A 21,769-nucleotide genomic window follows, 5' to 3' on the forward strand; every position below is an offset into this window, starting at 1 on the left:
TTAGTATTTAACTTAAAAAGAAGTAGTCCCTCTTGTGACTGACCTGGGGTTTCTCTGGTGCTGCCTCGTTGACTTTAGACAAGAGGCTCTCCAACTGAGGCCGGTGGCCCATCAGCTGGTGGTAGACCCGGTCAGCTTTGTCCAGCAGGGTGTTGATGTTCGTCACAGCCTACGGAAATAAATGAAATAAAGATTAAGAGAAGTGGAGTAAAGGTAGAGGAGGAAACAGAGTCAAGAATTCATTTAGAGAAAATGACTTCACTCATAAGGAAAAATCAGGACAAAACTTATTTTGTCTTGCCCTGCAAGTGGCTTCTTACTTTTTTCCGGTCTTCCTCATTCTCAATGGGATCCACAGCACAGCATGGCTTAGCATACAGCATGAAGTCAAATCGGGCATATTTGCAGAAACCACAGGCATTGCACAGGAAGGGGTCTTTTTCGTCATAATTAATAGACCTGAAAAGAGACAACCGCTGAGTAAATATCCAATCAACTTCAGTGTCTCCAATAATCCTTTCAGCGCTGCGGAGGAAACCTGCTGCTCACCTGCACTTGTGGCACTGATACACGTTCTCACCACAGTTTCCACACACACCAGGGTTGGCAGGCACAGACGCACTGCAGCGGGGACACTGCAGGGTCTCTGTGGAGGCCTGGTAGTTCTCATAAAAATCTGAAAACTCGATCATCAGGTTGGATGCGACGATAGGTAAGGGAAGGTCGATCTTCACCTCGGTTTGCCCCGGGGTTAGCTGAACTTTCTTGGCTTTGTGCCAACGAGCAGGCCTAAAAACAACGACAAAGTTAAGAGCTTTAACTTCATACCGAAAATAAATGAGAATAAAACCAAGAAGTGGTCACTATGTAATCTTTGTACGTTAAAACTTCATTGTTAAATTATCGTTATGAAGGCAGTAACTGAAAAAGAAGGGGAGAGAGAAAGATCAGCATCTTGCTGAAACATACTTATTCTTCAGCTCCACGATAGCCTGGACAGTCCTGTTGTTGTAGTAGAGATTGATGGTGCGAACCATTTTGGTGCGTTTGAGGTCACCGATCTTCACGGTGACTTTGCTGATGGTGTGGCTACCAATGAGCTTGACAACCTGCTGTGTGGTGGTGTAGCGGGTGTCCACTTTGATAGATGATAGCTTTATATTCTGGAGGACAAATACAAACAATGTTTAAAACCAAATAGGGACTGTTCGTGCCAGAAGGGTCTAAGCATAAAAGGGTCTTGTCTTGTAGTCCCATGCCGTCATAATGATAATTTTGTCATGGTTTCATCATCAATAATGCAATGGCATGCAGATAAGCATGCGGCACCTTGTGTTGGACACCTTAGCCAATGCAAAAGTCTTAAAAATTGCAAAAAAGATTTAGTGTAAAACTTGCATTCGAATTCTATTAGCTAGATTTCTTACCTACTTTTTAGATAAGAATCTAAAATATGAAAATACGAATATGTCTATTAAGTGGGGTTGTGTTGCACTTACGGAGAAAGGAACCTCTGGATTGTTGCAAACTAAGCAGGGGTCACTCTCCAGAAAAAAGCCATCAAACTCCACTAAGCCAGAAAGAGTGCTGCAACAGAATACACAGTGGTTTTATGTAGAGGATTTCAAATACTTGAAATGATATTCTCCTTGTAATAAGATGTGCATTAATGTACACATACTTGTAGATGTTGGAGTTGGGGTGATTTGTCAGGATATGATTCTGTGCCCTCAGGATTTCCACAGCTTTCTGGGAATACTCCTTCAGCTGGAACAGAAAAGGGAAAGAAAACCATTTCACAAAGACTTTCTACCATTATTACTGTAACAACTGTGTTCTGCAGAATGATAAAGAGGCCCTCTGAGCAATACATTATGGACCCAGTCAAAGTTTTTAGTTATTTATAAATTCCAAAGTATTATTTTGTCAAATTATCCCAAAATTCTGGAAGTATTTTGAAAGAGCTTAAACGCATTAAACCATTATTTCTTAACCAGATGGCGTGCAGATACTGGGACACTGCAAGGACTTTAAAATATACTCCAAACCTTTTTCTCTGTTTGAGGGGTTTTGAGCGAGAAGTATCCAAGTAGGTCGACAAACTGGGCAGCTTTGCGGCCATATGCAGGGAGTTCTGGCCAGATGGCCCAAGTCAGTTCAAGCAGCAGCTCCTGCTGAGATTTGCTGGAGTTCCTGCACAAAGATTCATATGTTTGCCACCAGCTCAGGTTATAATTTCACCATTAAATCAATTAGTAATGCATTTGTACACAAATTATTTCTACTGTTTATGGCTGCTAGAGCTTTTGTACGGTTGTTAAACTAGTATAAATTTGAGACATCTTGTATATGAGACATAATGAGCAATTGGGAATGAACTGTGTTGAAGTGTTTCAACAATACCTGTAGATATGTAGAGCCAAGCAGTGGGCTTGCCAGCGCACAGCAGAGGAGTTTGACTCTAGCAGGAAACAGCGCAAGAACTGGATGAGTGTCTCCTTGTCTGCAAACTTGTTAAGCTGACTGACCAGAGCCATACACAGCTGATCCTCCTGGCTTCCAACTCCATCTCCTGTGGTCAGTCAACAAAGATGGAATACAGTCAGGACACAAGCATCTACCATCCAATCCAATATGTGCTTCTAAACAAACCCAATAGTGAAGTCTGTTTTGCCATCTCACCCTCTTTGTCTTTCTCTTTGTCTTCTTTTTTGCTCTTTTTACTTGAGGATTTGCTCTGAGACGACTGAGAAGCTCCCGTCTGTCCAGCACTACCAGAGCTTCCTCCTGTATATGATGAAGAGGAGGAGGAGGCCGCCAGCACTTTGCTGCCACAAAGGGCACAGGAGAGGAGCTGCAGTAAAACTGGGGAAACCCCCTCGTCCACTAGGAAGCTGACTTGGAGCAGGAAGTACAAAACAGCTGGACAGCGAAGAGAATAAACGATAAGAAACATTTTTAGCAATACTGGCCTGAAAGTTTTTTTTTTTTTTTCCACTTACAAAAGATATCTGAAACAACTTACAGTCATCCTTCATGCAGAACTTCTGCCAGTTGATTGTCCTCTGAGTGGCAATTTCAGCACAAGCTTTCAGGTGTTCCATCTGCAACAAGAAAAGCAACTTATATCTAAGCACAGGAAGTGATAAAATTTCCAGTCCTCAAAGCAGCTGATTGTAGTGAAACAACAAGAAAACGTGACAAAAAAAATGACAGTAATCAATATAAACAAGAAAATGAAGCAAACTGGGGTTGCAAAATATATACACCCAATGAAGTCACCCCAACACTGTAAAAACCACAGGAGTACAAAGTAAACACATCGTAATACACAACAACCAAAAAAATAATGAGTACAGTGAAGTATGAGCAGCCTTGTTGTTCAAATGAGACTCACCAGGTTGATGAGTGTGTCGTATTGAAGAGCTGAGCCAGATGTGGCCGTGACCACGCCAGCCCGGAGAAAGATGCCCTGCTCCTCCAGAAGCTTCTTGATGCTGCGCACATGGGAGTCAAGAGTGTGCAGGTCTCGCAGCTGACGATATTTCTCCTTTGAGCCGCAGATAAACAGCAGCAGCTTCCTGACCTGCCTCCTGACAAACGGCGTCTGTTGGATCATCAGGTACTGAGAAGAAAAGGAAGAGAGTGTAAAGGGCTTGTGTTTATGTCTTTTGTAAAAACATACATTGAAAAATCCCATAAATGACAAATATTGTCAACAGCTTACTTCAGACAGATAGTAGAACCAGGAATGGTCAAACACAGGAGGTGGGATACGTGGGTTGGTGTCAGCAATCTTCTTTATCTGATATGGCAACCGGAGCACCATTTCAGTCAACAACTGAGAGTAGGCTTCAAACACATCAGCAGCATGTCCCTGGTTGCAGAAACAACACAGTGGGTTCACGTCAACATTACTTTACAAAAATAATCTTTTCAAGTTTTAGAGATAAATATGTTTTCTGTTATCTGATACCTTCACATATTGGCGCAGGAAGAAAGGGCTCATGTCGGGGGGAGAGGAGGCGGTGTGTGTGCGGAGGAGCTGGCTGGTGGTCGCGGGCTCTTCTTCACCCTGTTGGCTCTTCCAGAACTCCAGGAGAGACTTGAGCACATGGAGACAGTAGTCGATGGCACCAAGGCTGAGCAGGGCAGTCGCTGTGGCGTTGGAAATCAGGGAGGATGACTGGAAGACAGAAAGAGGGGAAAGCAGCGGCCGTCACAATTTATGATGTAAAAAGTACAATCAAATTACTTTATACCCATGAAATTGTGTGTATTATGCTGTGCAAATTCAGTCACAGAAAATTTCACATTTGAGCTATTAGATCTGCAAATATCTACTGTACGCACCTGACTAATGAAACATGTGAAGACATGTTTTCTGCTTTTTGACTGGTGTCCAAAACCTCTGACTGGTTCAGTGATAAATGATCTTTTTTCATCTCCAAAAATATTCTATATTGTCTTGAAACTCCTGATGTAACTAAATTCCATGTCCAGATATATTTAGTTTGGCATTAAGCTGGAACAGGTTTAAAACAGACTTTAATACAATCTGTGAAAACTGCATTAAGATAATAAGGAGAACCTACCTCAGAAGAGGATTTCGAGCCAGACTTGGTTCGGGACATGAACACACTGAGCAGCCTCATGATGACCAAATGAACTTCATTGATGGAGCTACGCTCATTTTTCTTGGATACATCCTGCAGAGGAATAACATGAATTCAGTAAATCAATGACATTTTGAGCCTGATTCATCTCAAAGAGACAACGGTTACCTTCTTGTGCATGCCAAGCTCGGCAATGAGCTGTGCTAGCAGGTCATCCAAGGCCCCCTTATCCTTCTCATCTTCACCATCAAGGTCAGAGGTCAACATGAGGATAACTTGCATGTAAGGGATGGCTTGGACTCCACCTACATTGTGGAGCTGAGAAAGGTGCTGAAGCAGGCGCTCCAGTAGCATAAGACGAACCATGTGCAGCCTAATGACAAACACAAAATAACAGAGAACATTTTTACTTCTTCATTAGAATTGACTCAATGTTCAATGTGTCATTTTTAAATGACAGCAATCTACAAGAAAAACTATTTTCTCTCTAAATGTGTCTCTTTCTTTAGGTCATATTGGTACTAATGGCTGGTAGAAACAAAGTTTCTTAACACTTCACAGGGCAGATGTTTAGTGTTAGCAGAGATTGAACTTGAATTTTCCTAGTTAACCCAAACTTCTCATCATTTATGGGGTCTGACCTGTTGCTCGTGTGGATATCTCCCTCAGTCTCTCCCTCCCCTTCTGAACCTTCGCCTTCCTGCTGGGCTGTGGTGGTACTGATGGCTCCAGTGCTGGAACTCACACTGCCTGGTCCGGCAGGGTGCCCCTCCACGGTGGTGTCTCCATATGCACTGCTGCGACCTGACACTAAACACATGCATGCACAAAAGAAATGTAAGCAAACTGGAATCAAGGTAATGTACAATAAGGAGATATTAAGGTTTTAATTCAAAATGAAGTGAAAGGTGTTTTTCCAAAATAACTGTGCCGCTCAGGACTTTAATGCCTAACATGATAGATAATGAGATGATCCAAACCTTAAACTGAGGTAGGGGAAAAGGTAAGGAGAGGAAACATTTTGATCTACAAACTAAAAACTACTGTATTCAGAAGGTTGTTAGAGATGAGAGAAAAACTATTACCTGCTAAAATACCTTTCAAACTAACTACAAATCACTCTGCAAACTAATACAGACATATCTATATTTATATACGTTATAGATACTGTATGAACATTTCCAGAAATGCAAATGTAATGTTTTCAAACTTAGACTGCCTATTTTACTGAAATCACCCACCGCTGTGCTCCCCTGCTACAGAGTCGATAGCAGAGCCTCCACTCTCGGAGCCCACACTGCCTCCATGCTCAGCCGGGGAGGTCCGCAGCGTAGAGCCATCAGTTGCAGCTGTGCTGCCCTCATCATCTGATGCCGGGGCTGAAATCATAGCAATAGCTGTAACGGTAAATACACGGCGGTCACCCGGCCAGGATACATGATCTTAGTATATACTTGTGCAGCAGCAATGCAAAAAGGCATGCAATACAATAAAAACACTTCAACCTTCCATCATTGGTGGTTCTTTTTCTGTTGAACCTACCGCAGCAAGTGTGATATGAAATTATAAGGGTTAACTTAACATTGATGAGCTATCTTATAAAATACTGAAGAAAAAGTGACCAAATATAAAGATGAAAAACTGCTTTGATAAAGTTTAACCAGAAGCCGTATCACTGACAGTTATGACTTTACAGATGGAATAATATTAATAATAGTCACACACACACACACAAATACAAACATAAACACAAACACACACACACACACTTTTGAAATGTTTTCAATTTAAAAATAGTTACTTTATTTGTTTTAAGTTTAAAAATAGTTAAATTTACTTGCAACTGTGAACTTGCAAAAAACAATTTTCCTGCTAATCACAGTATCATGGAGATGGTCTTATTACCTGATGCAGTGGTGTCTGAAAGGGTGCCAGCATCAAGTGAAGAGGAGCTGGGGGCCTGGCCAGACAGGCCAAGGCTCTGAAGGCCAAGAGCACTGCTGCTACTGCCTAAAAATGTCAAAAAGTAGGTTTAAGTGTTGACCCAAAACATTAATTTCCAAAGTGATGTTTCACCTGATACAAATTTGAGCAACGAATTTGAGGTACATGATTCCCAAATACCAACATGGTTAATACAGTTGCAAGTAAAAGTTTGCACAGCGCTAGACAAGTTATTTGTTTTGTGGATTTTTTTTTAGGAGAAAATAAGTAAATATAACTCCTGCAAATAAATATTAAAATTGCCCTTTCTTCACGTTATTGTCCAGTTACTTTTTATCGAAAAAAATTAAACAGTAACTGTGATGTGCAAAAGTTTGGGTACCCGACTATATGAGTAAAGCTTGTTGTAACCACCACTAATGTGTCAGCTAAACTTTGGTGCAGGTCTTTTGCAGTCATCAGGGTGTTTTATGTTTTCTTGTTCTTCGGATCTTGTCTTGACTTCCTCAGCTGCTCTTACTTACCATTTCATAATGACGTTCAGACAGTGGAAACTGCAGGCTGATATTATTCTAAAGCCGACGCTGCCTTGTAGGTATCAATTAGCTTCCTTTTCAGATCCTCATTAGCTTTAAGGAGCCCATGCTTGTTGATTGTAACAACAAGGTGTCAAGAGTCTGAGAATTTATCGGCTCTGGAATTGTCATCAGTCGACCATTCATAACAGTCTTCACCTGCACTTAAGTCTGAACAGATCAACTGACACAGAACATGTTAATGAAGATCTAAATAGAAAGGTGACCAAATTTTTACACAGGCTACAATAAGATTTTTTTTGTGTGTCTTTTTATAATTTTTTTTTAAGTTAATTAACATTTGAAGAATGGATCATTTTAATGTATTTTTGTTGCATGGGTTGCAGTTACTTGTTCTTACCTTTAAAAAAAAAAAAAAAAAAAAAAAAAAAAATCCAAGGGGTGTCCACACTTACATACAACTGTATAAAGGAGTAGAAACTATATTTATGTTTCATATTTCTGGCTACTTACCTTGTTGATCCTGTTGAAGGCTGAGAGCGATGGCCAGCTCTACCATAGTTTCATCATCTGCATCAGGAGGGATGTCTAGCATGGGGGGGAAACCTTCAGCTCCAGCCAGCAGAGCCTCCAGGGGAGATGGATTCCCATTGTTGACATTTTCTGCTGTCTCCAGGACCATCGACTCAGACTGTGAAGATCAAAAACAAAAATGTGCTATTCGTTCCTTTAATGTGGAACATCCATCTTGTTTGCAACAGATTTATATTTGAAGATAAACCAATGTATCAGGGAAAGAAGAACAAGGTTCACAATCAGGGGCTTTTCCATTTATCTTTGCAGTGTGAATTTATTATTTGTCTCTAACTAGGTGACATTGGAGAATAGAAGTTTTTAAATTTTTTTTTTTTTTTATCACATTAGACAGCACCACTGTGTTTCAAAGGGTTAACTTGTGACCCACAGGGCTAATCAGTGCCATTAAATAAAACTTTGCAGTATTGTGCCCAATGAAATTGAGCTAAATAAACAAAATCATGCTTAAATGACTGGTTCAACTTGTCAAGTTTCCTCCCACTATGTAAACGATGCGAGCACAATCTCAGATAGACCATTGACTTTTTTTGTTCATTGCCTCACCACCATCTCAAAGTCGCCGTGGTCCACTTCACCCTGCTCTTGGCTCTCCTGTCGACCCTCTTCTCCCCCAGTCAGCACTGATGACTGCATTTTCTCATCTGCATCATCGTCGTCATCATCATCCTTATCTCCTGATAAAGGCAATCAACCACAAACCTTTAGAGAACTGGATTTGCTGTGGTCATAGGACTCTTCAAACATTACAAAACCGCCTCTAAACACACATTCATGCGCATATACTAACATTCAATATATATAAAGATGCATTGTATAAAGTCTACGCAAACTTACCCATAGGAGTGTTGGAGCGTGGGGGAGATGGGAGGGTCACATGACGGCGCTTGTTTCTTGGACGGAGCACTCTGATCAGAGCCTGCTTACAAGCAAAGCTCACAGCAGTGTCCTGAAATGTTATTCAAACACTGGATTGTTATCTCATGACGGTCTGTCTTTACTTTAACCACAGTAATGCATACAACAGTTCCTATTCTAATTGTAAGCATATAATTGTCAAACAATTTCCATATATTCTCAAATCAAAATGCTGATTATAAACAGCCTTGTAAAGACTTGCAAAAACAAAATAAGATTAAAAAGGCAGTAATTAGAATGTCAGCAACAGCGATGCTCAACAGCAACGGCAAAATGTTTTCAAACTGTTAAATGTTTGGTAAATCCAAGTTCATCAGTGATTGCGATTTTAAGTCTGTGATGTTTTTTTGAGTCCCAATATTAAATTATCCACACTGATCAATAGACGTATTATACTTACAGGGCAGAGTAACATTTGCATGTAGATTTTGGAGGCGACATTGATATGATCCAGTTCACATGTGCAGTATGCATGGATGATGTCAACCAAGGCATTTACTGTTGCTTCCACGTGAGTTAGGCCTTAGATGGAGGGGAAGAAAAACACATTCACAAATTTGAGTCACATTACTCATCACTTATCTATATGTTTTTCACACTCAACACGCATACAACATGTTGAGGTGCCAAAGTTTGAACTTACCAGGCAGACAAGCAGGAGCAAGGAATGCATTCTTTGGTTTCAGAGCATGGAGCCTCCAGAAGTTATTCATCAACTGTGCAATGAAATTGCAGCTTTCCCCATCCACATGTTTTTGCCCGTCCTCTGTCATTTCTGAGTTAAAAAGAAAAAAAACCATGAATGAGTGTGAAACTTTTAGATTATTTAGCTCCCAAGTCGCATTAAAAGTCCTTCTAACCAAGAATTAGGACATCATCTCAAAATCTTAAAATCATGATACCAGACAGATAACACATGAATTGCCATTCACTTGTCTCCATACCAGCAGAACAGTCTCTTACCAGAGTCGTGGTGCAGTGATTTTGTTTCTGTGAAATGCACCAAGTTGTTGGGTCTCATGATAGCAATGGAGCGGGCGGTGATCACAAGCCTCTGGAAGACATCAGGGTCGAGCTCCCTCCCCTCTCGGCTGCAGCTATTCAGACACTGCACTGCATTACTCAGCAAAGACTGGTCCTAGTGAGAGGAGGCAGAGAAGTTGCATTAGTTCTTCAGAAGTGATGTCGACGAACACATCATTTAGCACCTAAAAGAGGTTAACTGCATAAAAACCAGTTTCTAATTTCAGTTTACACTTCGGAGAGAGTGGTTTCTCAACAAACTAATGTATTTATATATTTAGTGGATTAACTGAGAATGAAAGAGGAGCAAGAACCAACTTTTTATGAACTGAATGGATATTCCGATCAAACAAATATATTTGCTTACTTAATCATACAATTCAGTACTATTTCAATTGTGGCTCTTAGAAGATTCATCAATATTACCTGTTGACCATTTTCCCTTGCCTCACTAACTGTCCTTTCATCATTTATAAATACTATGTGTCACATTTAGTCTTTCAACCAAAATAATCTGAACAGTTATAAAATAATATTGCTAATAACCATAATAATACTAATATACCAATAATGCAATGGATACAGTATAGAAATTTTGCAGGGCAACTCAAAATATGATAAAGACAGAAAATGTCAAATGTGATTTCTTTTTACCTTGTGGTTGTGGTAGGCAGTACGGCTGGTGTGTAGGCTGGCAAGTAGTCCCTTTGTCTGCTGCTGCACACCTGCAGGAGTTGGCATGGACAGGAGTAAAGTGGCCAACTCCAGTGCTGCTGCCTTGTTTTTCTCCTGCACAAGGTTAAAAACATGAATTAACAATGGTCCCGAAAGAAAATCAAGTTGAACGCAGGGAATGTGATATTGCTTTTTTCCAATAAAGAATCAAATCTTCATCAGGTTACCTTTTCACTGGATGAACCTACTGCAAAGCAGCTTTCCAAAGCCTCAAGGGAGCTGACCACCAACCTAAAATTGAAAGACAAGATCAATTCTGCCTCTCCTGTAGTTTTTGCCTTAAGACAACCAATCAATCATTCAGAAAAAAAGCATTCTCAATCTGTTGCAGTTTGTGCTAATCTAAATGCAAAACAACACTAAATGCAAGAAGAAATGTTGCCAGGAAAAAAAATGTTTTTGTTGTTGCACAAGTGTGTAGATGATGCGTGGCATGTTCACACAAACTGGCACACATGCACAAAACCATACAAACAAGCAGAGAAAGGGCAGTTACTAACCGGTCCAAGGTTGATAAGGACTCAGTTTCACAACTTTTTATTGTATTTTTGGGAGCAAAAGAAAAAGAACAAAAATAAGTGTGAGGATCACAGAAAGAAACAAGTGAAATTAAATGATTCAGTTAAACAAAAGAGAGGCATGCAAGAAAAGATGATCACAAGAGCCATGCACTAAACACTCTAAAGAGAACCCAACGGCCACTGTTCAAGACTCAGGCTTGTGCCCAACAACTCCTACATAACTGGACTCATGATGATACACTAAAAGAGAGCAGTATGAGATTTTAAAAAAAAAAAAAAAAAAAAAAAAAAACATCTGTTATGATGATTGTAATGGGTTTTGCCACAATATCTCTTCATATGATAACATAGCATTTCCCTGGAAATTGTTTGAGAAATTACAGATAAACTATAGACTATAGAACTATTTTTGGCTAATCCAGCAAAATAAATTTACTGTCAAATCAATGTACCTCATGATATTAAAGCAAAAGTCATTCAAACATGTTAAAACAGTAATGCTAACTAGTGAGCCCACAATGGTCTTATATAGGTACAAGGATAGATACCCCCGCTGTCTAAATGGTCAACAATCAGACTGTGTAGACAACAGGTAGTTTAAAAGTGACACAAATTTGATTACAAAGTCAGCGGTCACACTGTCTCATCAGATGTGGCTAACTCATCTACAGGGGACTGAGAACTGCAAATGCCAAGAAGTTGTGTTGAACCCTAAAGTGGAAAGCTCATACCTCTCCAGCACAGTGCCACTGGTTGTGGTTGGAGTAGCTATGTCTCCATCAGTGGTTCCATTGCCCTGGTTGAGGCTGGGACTGCAGACATTGTTAACTGAGGCAGAGGAGAAGTCCTCTGGTGGGTCTTCAGGCCAGCCGAACTGCTCCTTGGTTTTACCATAGATCTTGATCGAATCAAGCATGGTGACTCCAGCCGGGTCAACAGATGCTCCAACTTTAAAAAGAACAAGGAGATGCATCTTAACGGTCTGCTGCAAATTCAGTGTGACCAAATCATAGAAGCAGATCAGATGAGCTCACAGACATCATATAGACATTGTTTAGCAAGATAGATATTGCATAAAATGCATTTGAAACCGTTTCATGATGTAAGAATTTTGGTAATGGAAGGTGGATAACAATACAAAGGATAATATATATTCTTTAAAAGCAAGGAGCAATAAAAGCAATATAATCATCACTTTTGATCTTACTAAATATGGACAGCTTCTTGTCAGCCTGGAGAGCCTCTTCTCTGGTGAAGGGGAAGTCAAACCAGCGGGCTCTCGTCAGGTTTATCTGCATGGTGCGGCCAAAGACCTCCACATAGGAAGGAGCCCTTTCAATGGCCTGAGTGCCCACCTGCACCCGCATGCCTGTCATCACCATTGAAGTGTTGTTGTTCACCGCTTCCACAGTGAATCCCCCAGGCTACAGAGAAAGAAAGACAGAAAATAAGAGAAACCAGAATCATTTAGTTCATGTGTTGGCATAAACAGGTCGTGCATGACTGATGCTCGCAATTGATTATGCAAGAAAAAACACACAGCCGTGTCTTGAACCATTTCTGATAGAGAATCATTCACTTCAAGTAACCCTACCTTTGTGTTGGCCACATACATCCCTGTGGAGTTGAGCCTGTGTTTGATCTGCTGTCCATTGTAGACCTGCAGCAAGTCATTACCCCCAAACTCCACCTCTGTCAATTGTTGGTTGTGTTCAAAGAAGTCCACTGGGAATGTCACCTGACTGGAGGTCCGGGTGGCTTAAAGTAAAATCATTACATTGATATTAGAACATTTGGGTTACACAGTGCATGTATACGTGTATGCTAGCAAGCATTTTCTTGCAAGCACATTCTGCTAAATTTATTTTCAGTTAATGCTTATGATCCTTAGAAAGTACTAAATGTCTTTATAGAAATGCTGAAGAAAATTTGAATGAATGTTAACTTGGATGAAAGTGAACTTTTAAGAGGATAGAACTGATGCCAAAAAGGCAAACAAAAGGAATTTATGAACAAGAAGAGACCGTGGGTATGGTAACTATTGAAATGTTAGTAAAGGTTAACTGGTGATTTTAGTAAATAAACATGTATTTTCTGTACCCTTCCCCAGATCTGTGCCTCGATACAATCCTGTCTCAGAGTTCTACAGACAATTCTTTGGACTTCATGGCTTGGTTTGTGCTCTGACATGCACTGTCAACTGTGGGACCTTATATAGACGGTGTGTGTCTTTCCAAATCATGTCCAATCAACTGAATTTACCACAGGTGAACTCCAATCAAGTTGTAGAAACATCTCAAGGATGATCAGTGGAAACAGGATGCACCCGAGCTCAATTTTGAGTGTCATGGCAAAGGCTGTGAATACTTATGTACGTGTTATATTTTCATTTTTTTCATAGATTTGCAAAAATTTCAAAAACCCTTTTTTCACATTATCATTATGGGGTATTGTGTGTAGAATTTTGAGGGAAAAAAAATGAATTTAATCCATTTTGGAATAAGGCTGTCCTATAACAAAATGTGGAAAAAGTGAAGCGCTGTGAATACTTTCCAGATGCACTGTACATTGGAAAAAATAATGAAATTTCACTGGCCACAAACTCACTAGCAGCAGCAGCTTTACGCTTGCGGACCGGCTTCATGATACTGATGCCGCAGCTGGGCTGCAGCGAGGGCTGGAGCCAGTACGAGGTGTTGTCCACGTTGGCCATGTAGATTCGCAGGCTTCCATCCTCACAAAGAAGAATCATGGTAGTGCGCTGTTGCTCATTACTGGCAGTGTGTCGGATAGCTACCATATCTTGGATCTGTGAAAAAGACACCATAAATGAATGTTAACCATAAACAAGACAAGAGCAAATGTGTTCAAGGTATACACTACACACATTCCTGAATTGCACCGTTTGTGCTCTGAAACATTTTTTTCTTTACCGTTTAATAAATTTCCTTATTCTATTTTATATTATATAAAACCCTTACCTTTGCTTTGGCTGGCAGAGTTTTAATCTCTTGGATGAGGAAGGTGTCAGGTTTGACCATGATAACCAGAGGTATGCCTGTTGTCTGCTGGACGCAAGCCACCAGGCCCGGGTGGTTCATGACCTCGGACCACTGGCACAGAGCAGGTGACATCTTACTGCTGCCACCGTTAGAGCTAAAGGAAGCAGGAGGACAGGAGAATGTTTTTCCAGTTACCATTACATTTTCTAGACCCAGAGCAGATCCAGGGAAGCAAAGAAACCACGCAGGGTGCGGAGGAAGCGTTACCCTTTGATGTTGATGGCGAAGAGCTTCTGCACTTCGGTTGTGCTGCGGCTCACTGTGGCAGCAAAAGACTTTCCCTGGCTGTAGCTGAAGAAAAGCATCTGCAGGACGTGGGAGTAATAGACAGACACGCCGCCGCCGGCTACCTGCCCGTTGCTATCCTGGAGTTACAAAGAAAGAATTTATCTCAATACATCTCTCTGTAAGTCAACTAAATAAAAATCTAAAATATATATTATTGTAGACCTTTTCAGGAAACATTTATGGTAAATATTTTGCACAACATCAACCTCACACAAATTTGAAGATATATGTTTGCGGTCTCCAAATAAATCCTTGTTACCTTCAAGTCTTCATGGGTTATCTCCAGTACATTTGTGACGTAGAAAGGGCCATGTTGAGCACTGCTGGATTCGTCCATGATCTGGGTGTACATGTAACCCGCTGAAGACATTATTACAATAATGTTTTTCCCCTCTTCATTGAAAAGGAATGTAGCATCACGGATCTTGGAACTAGGAAGCAGGAAGTAGTACATGGGACTCAGAGCATCCACTGACAAGTCATAGACCTGTTTTCCAAGAGAGACAAATAGAAAAAAAACAAGTATTAAACAACAGTTCTTTTCTTAGATGCAAAAAGCTACATAATTAGAGTTAAACTGTGAGTAACTTTCTTCCCAAATTAGTGGAAACGTAAATCAAATCAGGAACATTAACACATAAGTATGACTATAATTTCCTAATATATACCTTGACAAAGTCAGCAGTGATGATGGCAAGTTCAGTCTGTGAGCCTGGTAACCAGATAGCTTTGATGATGAAGTTGCCTGTAGCCAGCTGTGGGTGCAGCACCAGATGGTCTGACACAGAGCCGGTGCTGCTGAACGTTAGAACATGGCAGTCCTGGAAAAAATAGAGGAACAAAGACAAGATGGTTAAATAACAAATAGAAACCATTCATATAAAAGGAACTTGTTAAATATTCCTGCGTAATGTGCAATTTGAGTATCGATTATGGATTCTACAACGATTACTATTTGACGGGAACTTAATTGTTTTTTTTTTCTTGTCAACTTTTCTCATTGTATTTGTGAAAAAAACAAATAAAAACAATCATAAAAATTTTAGAAGCTGTTTTTCTCACCTTAAGACCACACACAGCCAAGTAATCTTCATTACAAGGGTTGCCTGTCAGACTGAGGACAGTGAAGGGGACGGGGGCCGAGGCCAGACGGGTCAGCGTCAGCTTCCTCTTACTCGAGTCAGCTTGCTTCAGCAAGGTGGACAGCTGCAGAACTGTTATCTGTTGAGCGGGAGATACAGAGAAAATGAGTCATCTGCTGTTCTAAAATAATGACACTGCAAACTGGTGATTAACTTTAAGAAGAAAAAAAAAAGGAATTTCTTGAGAAATATACACAATTACAAAAAAAAAAGAAATAAATGTATTTTTAAAAAACAAAATGTATGCACATTAAAACGGGTAGAAATAGATTTGATCATTTAGTCGTATGGTAGATTTCTCTCTCAAGCTTATTTCATGGAACTAAAGACAGTTAACATGTTTACCTTTCCCTTTTCATGGCTAACTGCAAGGTGCTGGCGGCGGCCGTGTGGTGAGGACAGGACACACATGGCAACACGGCGCAGGACATGTGCACTGATGAGCTGGCGTATGGTTTGACCCTGGTCGCCACTGTAGTTCATCCTCACATTCTCAAAAGCACCTTCCTGAGAGCCGAGTGTCGGCACCTGAGGAAAAGAGCAACAGTAAACACAATAATTTACAATTTCATGCCGTTTCTCAAAAGGTTTCAATTAATGATCAAGTGATTTTCTGAACCACTCTATTTTTATGTCTATTAAAATAAAATATTAAAATAACTATTTATGTCATTGTACCATTAACTGGTCTGTCATCTCAACATTTTTGTCCTGAGTATGCAGTTCATTGAGGGCTTGCTGAGCACGGCTGCTGCTTCCCACTGCTGATGCCTGCTGGAAATTGGTCTGGATGGCTTCCATCAGAAACATGAGCATTTCCAGTATGACTACAGCAGTGGATGATCCCATCTGCCATGGAAAAAAGAGCCAAAAGCATATGTCACATAAAATACAGTACAGTACATGCAAAGCAAACCTTAAAGGAAAAAAATACACTCTCTCTAACCACTTGTGTTAGCAGCTCCTCCTGGCAGCCCTCAATGCTCTTGCAAACACTGCTCTTCTTAGGTCTGTCTTCATCACCAGGTTTGCCATCACAGATGGTGACCTTGCCCTTGTCCGAGGGAGATGCATTCTGGTGGCGGATAGCACTTTCGGGCATACGCAGTTCACTCTGGAACGCTGAAGACTCTTTGAGAGTGGAGCCCATGCCGCTGCTGGGGCTGCGTTTGACCAAAGCCTGTGAATAATATAACGAAAACAAAGTTGACCAGGCGAGAAAACCCAACCATGTCACCTCTCACGTGCATGCATACTTCAATATGGCAAGATATCATATACAATACTTTCACATAAGACCATCATCTTTGTACAGTTTCTTTACATTTAGGATAATCTTGAGTTTATTTTTTAACTTTGCTAGCTCCTCCAAAAAGTGGAGTATATAGTCAAAAGGATGGTCATAGAAACAGTGTATAATGGAGGTGAACTTTATCTAAACTTCTAGTACAGCAAACTAAGACTGGCAATACTCTTGCCATCACTGGGGCAATTAACTGTACTGATACAAGGAATTTGCTGCATGCCAATGACATATACTCTCACTTTGTTATCCTCTTACAGGACAGCAAAGATCAATTTGTACAATTACTAAAGTGAAAAAATACATTTACAAAAGGTGAACAAAACAATTATGAGCATTTTTAACCACAACAGTGACACAGAATGCTAAAGATCTATCACACTTCTTATCAAACAGTAAACTGAAGGCAAAATGTGGTTGATGGTTTGTTCGTCATCACATGCACACTCATAAAATCCATCTTTTAAGATTAACTAGGGAAGCTGGCCTTTTCAGTACACAAAAAGTTGACAACAGACATTCAAAACATGATTCCTCTCATTTTCTGGCCACGTGTGTGGACTAGCTATGACCCTGATCAAGTGAAATGACAGGATGGAAGTCAATGGGGGAATGACTTGCAAGCCAAAGTTACCGCTGTTGTTCTCTTCCCATGATGACCTGAGGTATTCGGTCTCACCTGGCAGCTGCCATCCTCTTTGGCACCGCAGTCACAGAAGAAAGAGCCATATTTGGCATAGGAGATCTCATGGTCTTTGTGACAGACCTTGGCGCACACTGTGCAAACACCTACCCCATCCACCATCTTGCAGGTGTGACAGTGGTACCTGCAGAATAAAAAGGAACAGGCAAGGCTATGTATAGTACTTCAGTTTAGTAACAACCAGAGTGTCGCCTGCATGCTGTTTTTCTATATCATCTTTGCAGGGACCTATTACAGGAGACATGAATGTTTTTTTTTACCAAGAAAAACATATTAAGCTAATGTCGCAGGGATTAGTGTATGAGCATGATAGAACAAATATAACCAAATTTCTGAGCAAACCAAACAGATTTCTTTCCAAGACCTGAGTTCAGCTCAGAGAAATCTTCAACATGTTGCTGCCAGGTTGGGTATAAAATTAAAAACCCCGGTCTCTTGTAAGAATAAAGCCAAGGTCATAGTAAACTATGAATTTTTCTTTACCAGTGTTGGTTCATGAACTCCTTCTGAGTAATGGTGAAAGTGCAGAGTTTGTTGCAAAGGGAGTCTTCATCCTGTCAAACAATGACATGCATGTTAAAATGATTATTTTCCATATAGCACGAGTACAGCAAAAGAAAAAAAATTCCATGCACAACTTATATATTTCAGTCTCTATATATGGATTCAGCTAAATATTAAAGACCCTTATAACTACAGAGAAATAGAAACATATGCAGCTCATTAGTCAACAAGGATCAAGCCATAATGTTAAAAATCAATTTTATATAATTCAATTGTTGTCTTTCACTGAAAGTTATCTACAGAACATTGTTTAAAACCATTAAAGAAACAACAAGCGGAATTCTTGGGATCTGAGAAAGAAAATGTAATGTTATCTTTGCTCCACCAGGTCGTGACCTATATTAGGAGCCAAGACCCACAGCCAGAGGGATTTTCCTTCTAAATCAACCTGCAGCAGGAAAAAGGCTATTTAAAGGTCATTTTTCTGTTGTCTAATATTAATCAAAAGGGTTCATTATACATTAATTTGGCCTTTGTATTTAGTTCAGAAAACAAATTTAACACAAAATTCCATTATACATAATCTAAACTGCGTAGATATTTTTGCGATAGTGGGATTCACAACGCCTCACAATTCCACACCATTTTACATTTAAGTTTGTATACTAATAACAAAACATTGTCCTGTTTGAGAAAGACTGGAATAAATAGATGCCATCTTACAGAGTCCTCTGCCTGGGAATCATCTTCCTCTACTGCAAGTTCCTCCACCCAGTCCGAGTCTACTTCCATGGCCTTCTCTTCTCCATCCATCAGCAGTGCTGTGGTGCCTTGGCCACTGCTTTGCCGCAAGGCATTCATGACATCAGCCAAATAGGAGATGATGTGGCATGAGCATTCCAGCATGCTGGCATGCTGGAATCAAAGAAAAGGTACACATCAATTGCTGGACAATTAATATTTACATATAATAAACTACCAGATGGGAAACACAAGCTGAACTATTGTTGGGAATGTAATTAAACCTTGGGGGCTTTGAAATAATGCACTTCTGTAAACTGGTGCTATTAGATTCTTCTAAAATATACACAGATAAATAAAATAAAACATACCTTTCCGTGGGACAAGTTTGTGCTCACTTTCTCCACAACATTCTTCTGTGTTAAATACTTTTTGCTGCAAAAAAAAAATAATAATTTAATTTTAAATTATTCAGAAATTTAACTTTGATCATTAGTAAACATTGAGGTCAGACAAAATACAATCCTTCAATCTGAAAAAAAAAGAAGAAGCAGTTTTTCTAGTGAGTTTGGCCCTAACAGAATTGGCAAAAAGAACAAACAGTTCCCTGATGTGAATTACATTTGAAATGTGACTGGAACTTGGACCTACATGTCTGTGAAACTGGTTTCTTACCATCTAGTCAGCCAGTCGATCGCAGCCCTGTGCAGCTGCAGGTGGCCGGCCCCCTGTCCAGCACTGGCAAGAGTGGCCATGATGATCATGAGCTCAGGAAAGCCTGTCCCATCACCATTGGCCAGCATGTCTGTTGCCATGGGAATAAGTGTGCTGAGGAGGACAGTGCACACTCCTTCGCCCACCTGGCTATTGTCACGCACAATATGAGTGGTGAGCACCTGCAGAAGCTGTCGGTTTTCTTGCACAATCTCCATTTGCTCCGAGTCCTTTGGTGGAGCAGCCGTCATCCGTGTCAACCAGGACTGCAGCCGAGAGGGCTCCACACAGGCCAGCTGGGCCAGAGAGCCACACAGACATAACAGGCTTGGGTTTGGACTCTTCTCAGCTGGGGATGAAAGAATCAACATGAGATTTAAGCTTGTCGAGGAAACTAATACATCAGTAGCTTTCTTAAGAATGTCAGTATACTTCATATGAAGTGTTTGTTAGAACATCACCATCCCAAGGTTTTTTGACTATCAGAATACAAGGGGTTGCTTTTGACATTTTACAAAATAAACAAGCATGCCTACTTTACACAGCTTTTAGTGTGCAGAGGTGACAAATTATGCAGGGTTTACACTCCGCCTTAAATGAGACCATTTGGAACAGCAGTTAATATTTTGCCTTCATAAGCGATCAGACATTTTGTACAAACCAGTCCATTTGAAGCATACTCCCGCCTTTAAATAACTTTTTATTGTTTGAAGTCAACTCTGACAACAGTAGACTTACTGAGCTGGAAAAGCTTGGTGAAGAATTTCAGCACCCTATTGCAGAACTTGGCAGATAGTTTCTCATTTGCTGTCGCCATCATAATCTGGACAAGCTCTCCACTGGAAAAGAAGAAATACAAAATATGTGGGGTGGCCAGATAAACTAGTAATAATGTAGCCTGGGATATTAGTTGACCAAATACCTGAAGGAAAAGAATTCTTCCATTGCCTTTCGGACCTGAATGCTCTCAAGCTGTTTTTCAAGGTACTGAAGGCATTCCTCGAGGACAGACTCATCCAAACCACTAGAAAATGAGAAATAAAAATGTTTAACTGCAATCCAACACAACCACACAATAAAGCTGCAGGCAAGAAAACAAAAAGCATTGTGCCGAGAAAGACAAACAGCTGCATTGGGGGAGGGATGGGGGGTATTTCAGTGACTTCATCACAACCAACACCAGTTTTCTGTTTTGATTCAGTGCAAGTTTAATTCATGAATCAAATCAGACATGGCACACCTGTTAGGGTCTGAGTGATTGGCAATGATGTTGTAACACCCGGTCACCAAACGCTCGTAGATGCGGGCAAGGAAGGCGTCTGACTCCGATGGGCCGAGGACGCGCTCCAGTGAGGTGCTGCTGATCTCAGCGACGCTCTCTGTGCTGCTCTCCAGGAGGAGAGGCAGCAGAGTGCTCACAACCTGTGAGGGGTTCAGCTCCTCTGTACTGAAAAGACAAACATGCAGCAAGATTAAAAGGGAGACAACACGTTTTCATGAATAACATCTTTTTTTTATTTTTTAAATCACATACAGTTGTGTACATGTTTAAGGTTATGGATTTTTGACAGATTTGGAGAAGCACTTACACAATGAGGTCGCCAGTGAGGCGAACCAATGAGAGAAGGATGTGTTTCAGAGAAGAGGCCAGAGGCAAGGACTGACAACTCAGTGTGCCCAGATGAGCTGCTTGGATGGCGCTGATGTAGCTCTCTGATGGAATCGTGTCATTGGCAAATGCATTTCGCTGAGAAAGAAAACACACCAGACTCTTAGTCTCATGATTGCTGGAACAAGGATGTTTGGATAAATGACATGCCGAGTAAGGTGGGGGACAAAGAGTAAAAACAAATCTTCATATTTTACAGGTTGTTTTTGTTATTATACTATATCTAATAAACGTTTACTTATGTTTATGGATATTTTCTAACTAATCATAGGTTGCTTGTAAGCTGCATGAAAAGGAGGTGCCAACAACTTTAAGAGCAACAACTTTATTCACATACCCACGACCCAATATTGGGGAATTCATTGGTGTGGACGCTGTTCCAAGTCTCGCATATTGTCTGTACAGCTGATGGTAAGTTCTGCATGATACTATGACCTGTGAAGATGTATTTAAAAGTTCAGGTTAAAACGGGGGGTGCACAGTAAAGTTGTGAATCTTAATGTACTGTTAAACATGTTCCAACATACCCAGCATGTTGGCCTTGCAACGGGTGGAGCCAATGGACAGAACTGCAGCATAGCCTTGGAGCTTAGCATCTGTCAGCTTGTTCTCCCCTTCCTCTGGGATGTTCATGAGTAGGTACGATCTGTTCAACACAAGTTTGTTTTAATGATTACATTAGGATACGTGGTTACAAAACTTACATAAAGTGGGGTTCAAATCTCATCCTTGTACTCCAGCCTGCTAGATAAAATA

General features: G+C 40.5%; 1 protein-coding gene across 8 annotated transcripts in view; it reads right to left on the reverse strand.

Moving 5' to 3' along the window:
* ubr4 (ubiquitin protein ligase E3 component n-recognin 4) overlaps window positions 1–21,769 on the reverse strand; it is a 51,574-nt gene that overhangs the window by 12,173 nt on the left and 17,632 nt on the right. For 2 of the 8 annotated variants that reach the window (XM_069141217.1, XM_069141216.1), the window contains 50 exons: window positions 21,541–21,659; window positions 21,351–21,448; window positions 20,934–21,091; window positions 20,585–20,791; window positions 20,267–20,368; window positions 20,083–20,183; window positions 19,306–19,693; window positions 19,002–19,065; window positions 18,613–18,804; window positions 17,869–17,939; window positions 17,362–17,509; window positions 16,326–16,559; window positions 16,058–16,228; window positions 15,725–15,907; window positions 15,300–15,458; window positions 14,906–15,058; window positions 14,497–14,724; window positions 14,157–14,314; window positions 13,869–14,043; window positions 13,495–13,696; window positions 12,482–12,645; window positions 12,095–12,311; window positions 11,619–11,835; window positions 10,867–10,899; window positions 10,534–10,597; window positions 10,286–10,420; window positions 9,572–9,746; window positions 9,252–9,383; window positions 9,009–9,130; window positions 8,528–8,639; window positions 8,237–8,367; window positions 7,610–7,787; window positions 6,522–6,626; window positions 5,858–5,995; window positions 5,258–5,426; window positions 4,785–4,989; window positions 4,596–4,709; window positions 3,977–4,186; window positions 3,728–3,877; window positions 3,398–3,625; window positions 3,026–3,104; window positions 2,683–2,922; window positions 2,404–2,572; window positions 2,049–2,193; window positions 1,682–1,767; window positions 1,500–1,587; window positions 970–1,163; window positions 550–789; window positions 321–459; window positions 44–169 (listed from right to left, as the gene is read on the reverse strand). In XM_069141217.1, the coding sequence (XP_068997318.1) occupies window positions 44–169; window positions 321–459; window positions 550–789; window positions 970–1,163; window positions 1,500–1,587; window positions 1,682–1,767; window positions 2,049–2,193; window positions 2,404–2,572; window positions 2,683–2,922; window positions 3,026–3,104; window positions 3,398–3,625; window positions 3,728–3,877; window positions 3,977–4,186; window positions 4,596–4,709; window positions 4,785–4,989; window positions 5,258–5,426; window positions 5,858–5,995; window positions 6,522–6,626; window positions 7,610–7,787; window positions 8,237–8,367; window positions 8,528–8,639; window positions 9,009–9,130; window positions 9,252–9,383; window positions 9,572–9,746; window positions 10,286–10,420; window positions 10,534–10,597; window positions 10,867–10,899; window positions 11,619–11,835; window positions 12,095–12,311; window positions 12,482–12,645; window positions 13,495–13,696; window positions 13,869–14,043; window positions 14,157–14,314; window positions 14,497–14,724; window positions 14,906–15,058; window positions 15,300–15,458; window positions 15,725–15,907; window positions 16,058–16,228; window positions 16,326–16,559; window positions 17,362–17,509; window positions 17,869–17,939; window positions 18,613–18,804; window positions 19,002–19,065; window positions 19,306–19,693; window positions 20,083–20,183; window positions 20,267–20,368; window positions 20,585–20,791; window positions 20,934–21,091; window positions 21,351–21,448; window positions 21,541–21,659 (7,816 nt within the window). Of the gene's footprint in view, window positions 1–43; window positions 170–320; window positions 460–549; window positions 790–969; window positions 1,164–1,499; window positions 1,588–1,681; window positions 1,768–2,048; window positions 2,194–2,403; window positions 2,573–2,682; window positions 2,923–3,025; window positions 3,105–3,397; window positions 3,626–3,727; window positions 3,878–3,976; window positions 4,187–4,595; window positions 4,710–4,784; window positions 4,990–5,257; window positions 5,427–5,857; window positions 5,996–6,521; window positions 6,627–7,609; window positions 7,788–8,236; window positions 8,368–8,527; window positions 8,640–9,008; window positions 9,131–9,251; window positions 9,384–9,571; window positions 9,747–10,285; window positions 10,421–10,533; window positions 10,598–10,866; window positions 10,900–11,618; window positions 11,836–12,094; window positions 12,312–12,481; window positions 12,646–13,494; window positions 13,697–13,868; window positions 14,044–14,156; window positions 14,315–14,496; window positions 14,725–14,905; window positions 15,059–15,299; window positions 15,459–15,724; window positions 15,908–16,057; window positions 16,229–16,325; window positions 16,560–17,316; window positions 17,510–17,868; window positions 17,940–18,612; window positions 18,805–19,001; window positions 19,066–19,305; window positions 19,694–20,082; window positions 20,184–20,266; window positions 20,369–20,584; window positions 20,792–20,933; window positions 21,092–21,350; window positions 21,449–21,540; window positions 21,660–21,769 lie in introns of all 8 variants that reach the window. The other 6 variants (XM_069141215.1, XM_069141211.1, XM_069141212.1 and 3 more) reach the window with 5 other exon arrangements.

The sequence above is a fragment of the Embiotoca jacksoni genome, unplaced genomic scaffold (genome assembly GCF_022577435.1).
Source record: "Embiotoca jacksoni isolate LCO1_2020_lvr unplaced genomic scaffold, fEmbJac1.0.p SCAF_9, whole genome shotgun sequence".
NCBI classification, from domain to species: Eukaryota; Metazoa; Chordata; class Actinopteri; family Embiotocidae; genus Embiotoca; species Embiotoca jacksoni.